A 14,818-nucleotide genomic window follows, 5' to 3' on the forward strand; every position below is an offset into this window, starting at 1 on the left:
AAAATGGGATGGGATGGGAAGGGGTGGGGTGGGATGTTATGGGAAGAAAAGGAATTGGATGGGAGGTGCAGAGCATAGTATTGAAGGGAAGGGATTGCAATAAATAATAAATAATATGGTTGCACTAAACGTGGTTTGAACAGTAAAATGTAATTCTGCGAAGTTGCAACATGATACTAGGCTGGCTTCCGGGATTTAAGCTGTTAGCACTAAAATGTAAATCATTTCTGCTCTCAATTCAATTTTTTGCCCCCCCCCCCTCTTAACTACACACGTTAAAAGTGTGTGTGGGGGGGGGGATATTTGATATTTTTAATTTAACCTGCTGTAATCTTAGTTTAAATGATTTTCAGATTTTATATTTTTTATATTTAATTTCTAATTATATTATATTTTTATATGAAATAAAATATTTATTAAACATTTTATTAATGACAATTTTAAATATTTCATTTACTTTTAAAGAGACAGGTTCCGAATTTAATGAATTTGATCCTCGTCTCAAATCTGCCAAAAACCGGTTTTCAATTGAGTGCCGGCTTAAATCTTGAATCATTAAATACAATTTTAAGTGGAACCAACCATTTTTGAGCCGCGTCTAAAATTTAATACCTGGTTCAAATTCTTTAAATTCGACCTCCGTTAGCATATGTTCAAGTGACCCTATATGCAAGGATAGCAATGGCCGATGTACAACGGTATCCTTTAAAAATTTAAACGCTAAAGAATTAATTATGAATATTTCATCAATGTTTTGTTAAAATCTGATTCTTTTCAATGTTGGTTATTAAACACTTTAAAACCTAGAAAAACGACAATATCTTCTACATTATTGATGAGATAAAGGTTTCCAGGGTACCTTTGTGAATCAGACATTGCCATCATTGCATGGGATGTCTCTTAAAATTACGCGTACAGTGCCTCTAAGAGTATCAGATTCAGGGTCAAGCAAATCTAATATAAAATAAATATGTTTATTTAATTTTAGTCTATATTAAAAATATATTGAATATTTTATTCAGATCAATACTCGTATATCCTCGTATTTGCTTATTACACATTTCATTAGGAAGGACCTCCACCCCTGCTAGGTCGTTGAACTAGGCCTAGTTGCCTTGCAATTCTTTATACTCATTTTCTGCCAGGCTTGGTTAATAACAGGGCCCAACATGATTCACTTCAGTTTAAAAAAGGGATTGTTTTGTATTTACGCTATTCGATTAAATCAAGCAAGTCGATGTTAAAGAACACTTTATGACTTCTATGAAAAAGTTTATATTATATTTTTAAAATTCTTTTTTCATAAATTTTTCAACCCTCGTTTCATAAAATTTGCAAAAAATATTAATACAAATCCACGTAGTTTACAAGAAACCGGTTTGATTGATCCAAATATGTACTAAATTTTTGGAGTTGACTGTATCGATATATATAATATTGAAAAGAGAAAGCTATGATTAACAGTATTCCCGCAATATTACATTTTGCAAACTAGGATTTAACCAGTAAATTTACAGTAATTTATATCTTGGGAATTGACAACGTAGGTTTAATTTATTATTTTTTTAATATCCATATCAAACTATATCCGTAAGACTTTTGACTCAGCAAAAATTATAAAGCTATCCTAGTTGTTTTCATCAAAAAAACTTAAAAATTTCCTATTGTGGGTTCTTTTTTAAAGGGATTTGAGGATTAAAGAATTTTTTTTAGAAATTCTACTATTTTTTCTTGATTGATAACCAGATAAATATTCGAACGGTACCGTTGTGAATTGGAAATGCCTCTATTTTAATCAAGGGCCACTTAAATTTCAACTAAATAAGCCTGCTTCAAAAAAAAGAAAACAATCGCTTAAACTCTTGTTCTTTTAGCTGGAGCCATGTACGCGATTACAAGTAAGGGAATAGTGCACAGAGATCTTAAACCTCAAAACATACTTCTAGCACACGACGGTAGAACCAGGTAAATTAATAAATATGTAAGGGGTGCACAATTTCTTTAAAAGTCATTTCCCCCCTTTTTTGGTTGTTCATTTATTTCCCAGAAGGTTTCAAGGTCCCCCCCCCCCCCAGAAGTTAGGGGTTCCTTTGTATTTATTCCCTAAGTTGGGGAAAATAAAATGCTTTTTGATAAAAAATAGCAAGAAGGATTAAAAACATAACTGTTAATGTCTAATTTTTTAAGCATTTTTTATATACTCTTCCTATTCGTTACGTAAATATTCAATGTTTTTTTTCATTAAATTGTGTTTTTTAAGGAATCCCGCGCCTGCAGATATATGGTTAAAAATTGCGGATTTCGGGTTTGCAAGATTTTTGCAAGATGGGACTATGGCAGCTACGCTCTGTGGTTCACCTATGTATATGGTATGCACAATTCTTGTTATAATGTGTTACATTTTTATTCGAAATATACAATTTTAAACGTTCAGAAAAAAAGATAAAAACTCTAAATTTTGATAAGATAATTATTTTGTATTCACCAAATATAAGTAGATATTTTATTGATATTTTAATATTTTAATATTTTAATATTATTTTATTTTTAATGTTTTTATGTTTACGAAAGGTTTAAATTTTAAACGAATTAGTGCTTCAAATCTTTTTTTTCCTGTCTCTTGATTCGTGCAAAGAGATGTCAATGCCCTAACTTATCTGATCAAGTTTAAGATAGATTTCATCGTGTCTAAAATTTGAAAACCACAAGAGTGGCCAGCGCATTTCTACTGCAGGAATACAGAAAGAAATTGTCAGAATTAACCGCTTTGCTTTTAAACCTAGAAAACAACAAAATGCTATATATTATTGATCAGATAAATGCATTAAGGATACCGTTGTGAATCCAGCATTCCCAGCTTTGAATGTAGGTTAACTTGAATTTACGTATATACAATCCCTTAATTGTAGGCGCCTGAGGTGATCATGAGCCTGCAGTACGATGGTAAAGCTGATCTCTGGTCCCTGGGAACTATTGTGTTTCAGTGTCTAACTGGGAAAGCACCATTCCAGGTAGGTTTTAAAAATTTATACCAGGGGTGTGGATTTTTTAGAAATTGATATTTTTTGATTGGGGGAGGGGGGAAGGGGGGGGGGAATTGAAAAGTTAGACATCTAAAGGAAAATATTTTTTCTTCCTGGGTTTTAAACCTTTTTACCAAGAATTCATTTATTTTTCCCAATTCAGCGAATAAAACCTTAACAATTTTTATATATTTATTCTACAAATACCTTCCCCTCCAACCCTCACCTAACCCATTTCCAAACAATGATTGTACTTTAAAATGTTACGAGTACAATTTTAGAAAGATTTAAATGTTTTCCTTTTAACTGTTAAAGTAGAAATAAGAGATGGTTCTTAGTTCTCGAGCTAATGGCATAAAATTATAAAATATAAACGACAACATAAAATGCATCTGTTTCAAGAAAATCAAGGTTGTCAATACAAGGCAAAAATTCTTCAGTAAACAAAAACAAACATCTTTGTTCTTGAAGAAACTCATTCTCTCGTCTTAATATGATGATTTTGCTTTTGTCCTTGAAATGAGTATTATTATTATTATTATTTTTATTGAGGATTTATTGTTATTCTTTTATTTAATTTTATTCTTTTTTATTGCTTTTGTTATTGTTTTTGTCATTTTGTAGTTATTGTTATTGTTATTGTCTTTGTCTTTGTCTTTGTCTTTGTCTTTGTCTTTGTCTTTGTCTTCGTCTTTGTCTTTTTTTTTTGTTTTTTTTTGTTTTTGTTTTTGATTTTGTTTTTGTTTTGTCATTGTCTTTGTCTTTGTCTTTGTCTTTTTGTTTTTGTTTTTGATTTGGTTTTTGTTTTTTGTTTTTGTTTTTGTTTTTGTTTTTGTTATTGTTATTGTTATTGTTCACAATGTTTCTAATTCTAGGCACAGACCCCCCAGGCCCTGAAGCAGTTCTACGAGAAGAATAGTAAACTTGCTCCTAGACTTCCAACAGGTTCGTAAATCAACTAGTCAATTTATCAACCAATTAATTTATCAAGTAAACATTCAATTTCTCCATCAAATAATTAATTAATTAGTCTAATCAGGCAATCGTCAAGCAACTAATCAATCAATTAGTTAATCGTTTATTTAATCAACTATCAATCAGTCAATCATTCAATCAATTTCTAAAGTTTTAAGTCTTAAAGGAAAAAATACATAGTGTTTTTCAAACCAAGCCAGTGCGGTGGTGGGAAGAAACAAGTATTTATTTGAGATTGTTGTTATAACGCAAATGTTTACCAGAAGCTTTAAAATCAACTTATTGACATAAATTGGTCTGTGTGTGTGTGTAAACTGGTTTCATATTAATTGCATCCTATTTAAAATCCTATAGAGTCTAACAGTCGTCTTTCTAATCCACGGTTTAATGGGTATCACTGTACCCCTGAATTCTCTAAAAATACTCGGAATGTTTAGGTATCTCGAGCCCCCTGGCCCACCTCCTCACCAACCTGCTGAAGAGAGATGCCAGGGAAAGGATGGAGTTCGATTCTTTCTTCCATCATCCATTCCTGGTCAGTCAAACTACATTTTTAGTTAAAGGGACCGTTCACTTATTTGGGGAATTTCATGGTAAACTAAATAGCCTATCAACTGATCATTATTATTTTTGTGTAAAAAAGTTTATGAGAAGTAGAAGTTTATACAAAAGAGCAACAAAATTCAACAAAATGAAAAAAAGATGGTAAAAGAAAAAGTTATAAAGCTTAGATTCTCTTAGGGACCGTTCACTTATTTAGGTAATTTCAAGGTAAACTAAATAGCCTATTTGCTATTCATTGGTATTAGTCTTACTTTTTAAAGATAACTTTGACCGGAGTAAAAGTCGATTTATTGATCAGAATTCCGGCGCAAACATATAATCTCAGTCATAACAACAGCCCAAGAAAATCTTTAATTATCGTATTTCAATGACCTGCGTTATCTCTCCGACACATTTATCCTGGAAACGTAAGACTAATACCATGATCAATGAATAGATTACAGGAAATTTAGTGAAATCCGAAATTACCCAAATATGTAAACGGTTCCTATAAATGTCTAAGCTTTTAAACTTCTTCTTTTGCCATCTTATTTTACTTTATATTGAATTTCTTTCCTTTTTTGTGTAAACTTCTACTTTTAACTTTATCGAAAAAAAAATGTGAATAAGATATATAAGAAATTATTAATTCAAAAATGAGATAAATGGACTCAAAAATTTTACAGAACTCGATATAATTAATGCAAAACTGGGTTTATAGAATAATAAGAAAAACATTTGATTGTTAACAATTTGTGAAAGCAGGATATAATTCCATTTCTCACTTGCTGGTGTCCATGATTTGTCCACAAAGAAAAATTTAATTTAAAAAATTGTCAAATTTATTTATCAACATTTTTTAGGCTGAACCAAGTCCAGTTGAACCGGCTGCAGGAGTTCAGCACTCCGAGGGAATGAAAATTCCAGAGGGTCGGAGGCAAGATGACGGTAGGAGGGAGATGGAGGGTCGGAGGCTTGAGGACGGCGGGAAGCTGGAGGGATCTCCGGTTCCAGGGATGCTGCCTCCGTCTCCTGCTATCACTACAGTGGTTATGCCATCCCAGGTATTGAAGTCTTTTTCAATTTCCGCCATACAAAGAGGTTTCCCGACAGCTGAGCTCTAGTTTTTCTTTGTCTGCTGTTTTTTTAAATTTTCTTTTCAAAATTAGATGAATTTTGATCAGATGTTACCAATTCATATATTCATTTCCACCAATTCATTTTACAGACATATTTCACAAGTCATGTTTTTCTCAAATTCTTTAAATTTACTTTGTTTATTTTTTGTAAAAGATGTTTATTTTGGTTTGACGAACTTTTTTAAGTTTGTCGAGGTCTATTAACGTACATAGTAAGAGATTTTTATTCAAAAGCATAAAATTTTTTCCTTTTTCCTTTGTTTTTGCCTTTTTTTTCAGGGTCTAAATTTGGTGTAGTGTAAGAAAAGGAAATGATTTCAAAATTGTCCGTTTGGGTTCGTTTCTTTTAATAATTTATTTGTCTAGGTTCAGAAGATGGAGACAAGTGATATGAGTAGTCCAGGGGGTGGACAAGGGAAGGAGGAGAGGAGGAGAGGGGAGGAGAATAGTTCTCCAGATATGGATCAGGTATATACCAGGGGGATGACCACAGTACCTAAACTGATCCCTTTTTTGGAATGAACAAATTTCTCTTCTTTGTTCTGTAACTAAGGTTGAATATTAAAAAAACCCAATCAATCAGTGGATATAGAAAAATGAAAAAATCGGATATTATTATTGTTAAGAAAAAAATTAAATTCTTTTATTTTATTTCTGATATTTTAGGAGTTGGACTACGTAGTAGTGCCTAACAGTATGGTTGGGGATTCAACAGCCAGGAATAAGAATACGGGGTAAAACAAATTTTCTTTAAATAATACAATTGACCTACAATTGACTTTTAAGACTACCTCGTTTTTGTCACTTATTTCTGAGGTTTGAACTTATGATTCTGAACGCGATTTCTAAAGTGGAAAATTTCGACTTTAAGATATAAAGTGCGTAATCCGTGAAAACGACATTTTCGCGATCTTTCCTGAATAATAATCAGACTCCACGAAAAATTATAAAAGGTATAAAAGTTCTGACGCATTTGCTCTATTCTGGATTACAGAGAGGTTATAAATAAACAAATCTGACTTCGAATGTAATATTAAAATAGTTAAAATACTGGACGATCGAATATTTTTTTAAAAGTATCTGTAGTTCTCAGCGTTTCCCGAGGATTTTAAAAACACTTTGTTAAAAAATCGAATTTTGAAAAAAAACATTCAAATTTTTTAAATGTCTATGTCTGGGTACCTATAAGTTAGAGAGAAAAAATGCCGTTTGATCAGCCTCAGCAAACATATATTAATATACATATATATATATTTATGAGCGAAGGCCTTAATTAAATAGATCCCAAAATAAATAAATTAATAACAATACAGATAGAACACTAGATGTCGTCTTTTCAAGATTTAGGGGGTTTTCGTTCACAATTACCCCGAGGTAGAAGCCGAATGGAGTTAAGCGCATGTCGCGTTGAATTACAAGACAGAGAGAGAGCATACGCGTAACTCATTTGGGCTTATGCTTCAGGGTTATTGTGAACTAAAACCCCTAAAATCTTGAAAAGACTAATCTAGTGTTCTATCTGTATTGTTATTAATGTAATTTAAAATATGTTTCTTGTTTAGTGTTTCTACTTTAACCGGAAAGAGATTGGGTCGACCTGGATCTCTGCCGGTCAACTGTAAGACCAATCCTTCAGAACCTATCCCGGTAAGATTTTGCGATTTTTTTCTTTATCTATAGTTGGATTGGTTTTATGTTTATTTATGTCAATTGTTCTTCGATCCTTTGAGTTTGAACAGTCAATGATTAAACTTAACATAACATATAATTTAAAATTTTTGTAAAACACAATTTTTGGTCAGATTTGGGTTGGAAACTTTTTGGGCCCTTTTTAGTTAACGATTTTTTTGGACATTCAATTAAAATTTCTTTGTTCAAATTTTCTGAAATTTTTGACAAAATTCCGAAGTTCTTCACATTTTATATTGTGGGTTCTAGTTTTTTATTGATTTTATCCGTTATTAGGATTCTTCAAGTTCCTGAATTCTTTTTATGTCATTATTTGACATTGTTTCTCAAGAGTGAACTGTAAATATATTATACTATAAACTAGTTTTATATAAAACACGAAGACCTTGAATGATATTTCAGGGGTGTATACTGTACACTCTCCCCCCACCCTTTACCTTAAATCAATCTTAGAAACAATATAATTTATATACAATGTAGAATACACCCCTGTCATATTTTGCCGATTCTTCTAAGGTTTCCTCCCCCAAATCTCTTTTTTATCTCTTTTCATATACTTTTTGTACTTAATGGATTAACGACTTAAGTACTTACCCCCCCCCCCCTCCTCCTTTTCCTTACCTTTCTTTATTTATTATAGAAATTAGAAAATAATATTTTTATCAAAATATGCGTAACCTATATTTTTGAAATTGATTAAATAACGTTAGTTGTATCTAGGTCAGTTTCTTATCGATACTGTGTTGTTTCGCGCGTGTTTTTCCACGTGACCGAAGGTCAGGTTCTTTGCGCATTTTTTCCGTTGACAACTTCTGGTAACCTGATACAGATAAATGTATCGACGTTATTTAATCTTTTCAGCTCTCCGGTTTTATTATATTTGGCGGTTTTTTGACAATGAATGCTTTTTTGATGGGAGGGAGGAACATGTTAAGAAGTAATTAAGATTACAAAACTTCAATTAATTTTGTTTTTTTAGGTTCCGACCCAGCGAGCTGCTTACGCAGCAATCCAGAACTCCTTGGTCACCTCTAGAGGAAACCTGGACGAGAAGACCAGCGTCTCCGCCATGTCAGGAGTCAGCTCCGCCTCCGGGGGCTCCACCCTAGGCCCACTCCCAGAGGACGAGACGGTTGATGTTCTGCAACCGTCTCCCGCCGTTCTTCGTCGACCTCGAACAACCTCCCTGACCTCCCCCGCCTCCTCTCCCCGCTCCCCTAACAAACAGTTCGCCAGCAAGTCTCGGAGGGTGTCCGCCCCTCCTGCCTCCGCCCCTGATGTAATTTCCATGTCTCCGCCCAACATCCAGTTCTCTATGGGAACACCCCCTGTTCCCCACCGCCGCCGAACCAGTAGCGGAAGTAGCAGTTCCGCCTGCGGGAACTCTCCGCCAAACACCTCCTGGACAGTTTCTCCTCCGCACTCTCAACCCTGGACCATATCTCCTAGATCATCTCCTCTCCGCCATTCAAGATCTGGCAGGTTTACACCCCCCTCCCTTCCGCCAATACTTGGCTCACCCAACCAATGGTCGGAGAACTCAGAGAACAACAACTCCGACCTACACAGGGCTAATACAGACACCCAGCTTGTTCCCAGCTCAGCTCCCCGAAACAAGGTAGTGTTGAACTACTCCCCCTCCCTCCCCACCAATCTCTCCTCCACCCCCTCCAGGAGATCCTCAGGATGTTTTGACAAGGAGAATCAGTATCCAGGGTGCCCCCTGCCCCCTCCTGATCTCTCTGAAGAGACTCTCCTGGCTCCTGAACATAATGAAGTCTTGTCTAAACTTAGATTTATCTCTATGCTCGTTGACACAATTATAGGTGATGTATATTGAAAATAATTTTTTATAACTATTTTTAATCATAAATAATTTTTATTTATTAGTTAATTTTCCCCCATGACTTTACAACTTTGTATTTGCAGGCGTTGCTCGAAGCAAAGCTGCCCCTCTCTCAGGACTGACTGATTCAACACGACTACCCCCAGATGGTAAGCAACTCCTTCCCTCCCTCGTAATATGCCTTAAACAATTTAACTTATATACTTATGTCATTATATTTTAGGAGGTGACAGCGCACTACAGCGGAGGTTACAGCAGCTGTTATTGTATATGCGCTGTTTACAGCTGTTGTCACAGACATTGGATTATGCGCGAGCAGAGCTCAAGGCTAAACGTTTGAAACCTTCAACAACTGTCAAAAACACACTGGGTAAGTTTTCCCACAATTTTTTTTTCTTTTCTTTATTTTTTATCATGACACTTTTTTTTAATGGGACAGTAAAGAAAAAACTTGTCTTTATTTCAATACTGTCATTAATGATAATTAAAATCTGTATCCTAGACCTTACAACCGATCATTTTTGTCTGTCCATCTGAAATTAAAAGCGTGGAACAGTTCGTCGATATCTGCTCGAAAAAAAACTACGTTTCATGCCATCCGCTCTCAGTTTTTTGCAACTCTTATGAATAATTGTGAGAGTTCATTGAGCAAATTTATTCGTAGATTGTTTTATAATTAATCAAAAGAATTGATTCTTTGTCACAAACTGTGATTTTCTAATCCGTATATCTTTTCAACACAATTGCATAGGCCTGGATATTTCAAACATTGAACTCTGTTATATCAAATAATCTAAGTTTAAAATAACAAAGGTTAACGCCATCAGGTTGCAAAGATATAGAGCTTAGTAAAGTTGAGTTTATTGCACCGAAAATACTCATTTCACTTGCTTAAAGATTTCGTAATGTTTGAATATGTTATCTGTGTAGCTACCCTGAACGTAATGGTTGAATATGTTATCTGTTTAGCTACCCTCAACGAAAGGTTTCGCCACTGTTTATCGATGAGTAAGATGTTAAATGCTGAGAATATTCTCTCTGAGGCAGGAATAGATCCTAGTGATACTACCCTCACAGCAGATAGGTAAGTAACTTTATTACTTCGGTTTAAAGGGAGTGTTCGCGAAAAATGAAAGGGAGTATAGGCTTGCGCCGAAAAATAAGCGCTTTTGATCGCTACTAATGTTACTTCTATCTTATAGACGCAACAGATAGAAGTAAGATTAGTAGCGATCAAAAGCGCTTATTTTTCGCCGTCAACTTATACCCCCTTTCATTTTTCGTGAACACTCCCTTTAAAGGGTACCATTGTTAATCGGAAATTCTACTCTACAGAGGGGGGGGGGGCGGGAGGCACTTGAATTCACATTTACAGCTACTTTAAAGGGACTGAAAGCAAAATCTGATCCAAAATGTGGAGAATTAAGATATCGTCGTTTTTGACTTGAAAAGTGTTTAATTTTAATACTTTTACCATTTCTTCTTATTTATGCGCAAGTCACATTTGCAGAGAATTCGAAATGAGAATTAACAGCTTTTTATTTTATTGTTTATTTTTAGAAAATGGTGGCTTAAATTTCAACAGAAACACTTTTAAGGCTCAAAGAAAAACATGCGCGTAGGACACCTAAACCATAGCATACTTTATTTTCCTGAAAACAAACAAGATTTTGAGCTAAAGAGGATTGCAAGTATTGCTCTGCTTTTCAGAAAAAAAATGATGAGATCATTATTTTGTAAAAAGAAAAATAATGAATCATTAAAGAAATCCTGAATATTCGTTAATAAGATTTTTCCACCTACTCAACAAAGCCAGATGGCATTTTGAACAAAAACTTGAAAACATAACAGCTGTTTAGGAACAATTTTTTTAGAAAGATTGCCATGATTTCCGTTTCAAGTTATATATTCACTAACAAACAAAAACAACTGGAATTTCGACTAGTTAAGGAATAATTTTTTGGCATATCATTTCCCCTTCCCATTCAAGGTTTTATCTACTAGTGGTGTAAATTTTTAAGAATTAGAATTTCAGAATTTTTCAGGAAATTATACACCCCTGCTATCTGTAAAACTTTGAAAAGCAGTAATGTTAAAAAAAATAATCCCTTATGTTTCAAGCAAATTGCTGCGAAAGCAGGTTTGGTTTTCAATTTTTTTTTAAAGTTAAAAACTACTGATATTTATTTATTTATTTATTTATTTATTTATTTATTTATTTATTTATTTGATCCCTAGATTGTTGTACAACCATGCAATAGAACAGTGTCAGACTGCTGCATTAGATGAACTATTTGATAATCCAGGAGAATGTGTTCAGAGGTTAGTTATACAGAAAACTGTGGAAAGGGAAAACAATTTAATAGCGTAATTAAGTGTATTTGATATTGTTACAAAGCATTTATTAAATCACTAATTTAATGTAATGTATCTGTTTACTCTGCTCAATTGCTGTGTTTCCATACTCATTGCACATTGGGCTATTTCAAGTCCTAACTTGAATCTAGAAGTCATCTTTCTATTCCAGAGTTTTCTGGTTCTCACTGTAGTCTAACCTTTGAATACAGTGGGACCCAGAAATGTGTGGAATAGTAAAACGACTTTATAGCAATACTTAAGTGTATTTGATGTTGTTACAAAGCAAATAGTTTTACTCACTAAATCACAAATAAAGTATAATGTATCCAGTGCTTAGGATCCATTTAATTTTGATGCGGTTCCGGATCCTGGATCCGCACTGAAAAAAAATGGATCCGGATCCTGGATCCGCACTGTAAAAAAATGGATCCGGATCCAGGTCATTTCTTTAAGAAATACTTAAATTTTTTTAGCAAAAATTTTTTCTAATTTTTTTTTTTTGGCTTATTTTTATTCTTAAACTTGATGAACCATTCAGAAATGAGGAAATGTTTATTATCTTTTTTTTCTTCAAAAGTTCAGAGTTGGGTTTTAGGAGTAAAAAAGTTGTTTTTGCAGTTTTTGGTTGATATTTTACTTCTTGGATCCGGATCCGTGGATCCGCATATTTTGGCGGATCCGGATCCAGGAAGCCAAAATCTTGCGGATCCAACGGATCCGGATCCTAAGCACTGAATGTATCTGTTTACACTGCACAGTTGATGTGTCCCCGACAATGCTTATTGGAATATTGCAAGTCATATCTTGAGTCTACAAGTCGTCTTCTTATGTCAGAGTTTTCTGGTTCTCACTGTAGTCAAACATTTTCAGACAGTGTGATCAATAAAACTGTGAAACTGGAAAACGACATACTTAACTTATTACAGTGTAATGCACACAGACACATTTCACTTGATAAGTCTATTGCTTAATTGCTTTATGACGACATCAAATAATCAAATTACTTCGTCTTCCAATTCCAGTTTCTAGGTAGCCTCTGTATAGTGTATAAGACCTACTTTAAGCTAACTATTTTACTCTTAGTTGTTTAAACCGTTACAAATTGAGATTTAGCTTCATAAGAAATTAAATTAAATTTTTAAAATGTTGTTTTTAATTTTTTGACGTTTTTTGCGGCAAGAATTTTCATATTTGTTTCCTAGGTATCAGGCTGCTCACGTTCTACTTCACGCACTTCAATTCCAAACCAGTTCTCAGGTATATCTAAATACCTAGCTTGCAAACAATAAATAACAGCTTCTCTTCGCTTACTTGTAAACTTTTAAAATAAATATCTTGTCATCTTCATTTTATAATTATAAACACCGACCAAGGTATTATTTTCTAACTTTTTAAAAATCATATTTTTAAATGCATGATTTTTTAGGAGGATAAGGCCACCCTGAACAAGTACAAAGACGCTGTGGAGAAACGACTCCATATTCTAGAGGAGCAGGGTTATGTTTACGCATACGAAACCATTCTAAACTAGATGCGTCAATCTCAGCTAGATGCGTCAATCGGAGATGCGTCATTCTTCAATGTTGCTTCAGCTAGTTAAAATTACATTTTTCTTCAATCTTGAAATTTTTTTAGAAGATTTCATCTTTCTAATTTCTCTCATTGAAAACAGAAATATGTCTATATTAGCATAATGCTTGGTATAATACTAATATCCCCCCCCATGTTGTATTTGTATAAAGATATACCCCTCCCCCTGCATTTGTATAAGGGTATACGACAGTATTTTAATCTATTCTATAGTCTATACTTACACCATTTAAATATTTATAATATATCTAAAATACATAAAAAATATCGAGTACATAAAACTCACTGTACATAATAAAATAGAAGCTTGTATTTTAAACCCCCCATACTATTATATCGTACAAAGTATTAGTATTTTAATACTTGTACATAAGGTCTTTCTCAGCCGCGCTAGGCCAAAGATTAATGTGTACCCCGTTGTACACGATAATTATATGTACTGCTTTTTATTTAGTCTAATTCTCTTATTTTTTTTGCATTTCGTAGTTAGCAACAATTTTGATTAGTTGTCTGTGGTCCAATTTGAATAATATTGAAAAATTAAGCGAAAATTCATTCAGATCAGATTTGATATTTTAATGCTAAAGGTATATGTAATCCATACTGAAATGTACTTTTAACTCACGCCAAACCAAATCTATAAAACTTAAAATTGCATTATTTATCTCTTTCTGGTGATTTTAGTGTTTTTAGTTTAGTTGCGCCATATTTTTAATAAGTCTTGTGACAGCACCTTCATCTTACATATATTTTCTGGAACCAACCGTAGCACAAAACAAGCTGTAAAGTTTTTTGTATAATGTGTAAGGCCTAATAATAAGTTTGTATTTTAAAAAAAATTAAAAATTCCAAATGCCACGAATCTAGTCCAAATTGGTATTTGTACTTTGTAAATATTATTGTAAATTTAGAAATGCGCCAAATCTGTTGAAACTTGGTGAATTTTTCCATCTAGGTTTCATGGATTTTCGCACGAGCACATTCATGTTACTATTCTCCTTTTTTAATTATTCTGTAGTAGTTGTACACAATAATACATGTTTATTCATACCGCCTTGTATGTACTTCAAGACGTTGTACAGTGTACAGACAGTAGTATACTGTACACACCTTAGTTTGTACCCTCAGTTTAATATTCATCCTGTTTATTCATTCTGGTTTTTTGTTGGAACTTTAATGTTACTTTAAACTTGTCTTTCTTCAACCATACATATAAATGGTTTCATTATTGTTCCGTATATGTTACTAATACTAGTATATGAGCTTTAAAACAAGAAAACAAAATAAAAATTGTAAAATTTGCGTTTTGCTATTTATTTTCGTTAGAGAATAGAATTAGAAGTTTTGAGGAAAAGTAGATGCAGCCAGCCAATTAAATTTTCAGATCTGGGGGCCTTTTTCTTTTTTTGAAATCTTCTATTAAGCATTGCTCCGGATCCATTGGATCTGCAAGATTTTGGCTTCCTGGATCCGGATCCAAGTAGCAATATATCAACCAAAAACTGCAAAAAAAAACCTCTTTTCTCTCAAATCTAAAATCACAAAAGTAAGCGAAAAATCGACAAAAAATTTTGAAAATTCTGCCTTGTCAAGAAAGTCAGTAAATCTTCAACGAAATTACCTGAATCCGGATAAATTTTTTTTCCAGTGCGGAA

The 14,818-nt window shown here is 33.4% G+C and overlaps 1 protein-coding gene across 3 annotated transcripts in view; it reads left to right on the plus strand.

The window, feature by feature from the left end:
* Window positions 1-14,465, plus strand: part of LOC111713131 (serine/threonine-protein kinase unc-51) — a 30,669-nt gene extending 16,204 nt beyond the window's left edge. For 2 of the 3 annotated variants that reach the window (XM_023487930.1, XM_023487931.1), the window contains 16 exons: window positions 1,875-1,965; window positions 2,261-2,369; window positions 2,910-3,011; window positions 3,899-3,968; window positions 4,436-4,533; window positions 5,405-5,605; window positions 6,047-6,148; window positions 6,347-6,414; window positions 7,243-7,327; window positions 8,349-9,195; window positions 9,299-9,364; window positions 9,439-9,585; window positions 10,185-10,299; window positions 11,454-11,537; window positions 12,776-12,830; window positions 13,000-14,465. In XM_023487930.1, coding sequence (XP_023343698.1) covers window positions 1,875-1,965; window positions 2,261-2,369; window positions 2,910-3,011; window positions 3,899-3,968; window positions 4,436-4,533; window positions 5,405-5,605; window positions 6,047-6,148; window positions 6,347-6,414; window positions 7,243-7,327; window positions 8,349-9,195; window positions 9,299-9,364; window positions 9,439-9,585; window positions 10,185-10,299; window positions 11,454-11,537; window positions 12,776-12,830; window positions 13,000-13,104 — 2,345 coding nt within the window. In that variant the 3' untranslated portion in view covers window positions 13,105-14,465. The remainder of the gene's footprint in view (window positions 1-1,874; window positions 1,966-2,260; window positions 2,370-2,909; window positions 3,012-3,898; window positions 3,969-4,435; window positions 4,534-5,404; window positions 5,606-6,046; window positions 6,149-6,346; window positions 6,415-7,242; window positions 7,328-8,348; window positions 9,196-9,298; window positions 9,365-9,438; window positions 9,586-10,184; window positions 10,300-11,453; window positions 11,538-12,775; window positions 12,831-12,999) is intronic. The other variant, XR_002767612.1, reaches the window with a different exon arrangement.
* The last annotated feature ends 353 nt before the right edge of the window (window positions 14,466-14,818 follow it).

Source organism: Eurytemora carolleeae, unplaced genomic scaffold, assembly GCF_000591075.1.
Source record: "Eurytemora carolleeae unplaced genomic scaffold, Eaff_2.0 scaffold1366, whole genome shotgun sequence".
NCBI lineage: Eukaryota > Metazoa > Arthropoda > Copepoda > Calanoida > Temoridae > Eurytemora > Eurytemora carolleeae.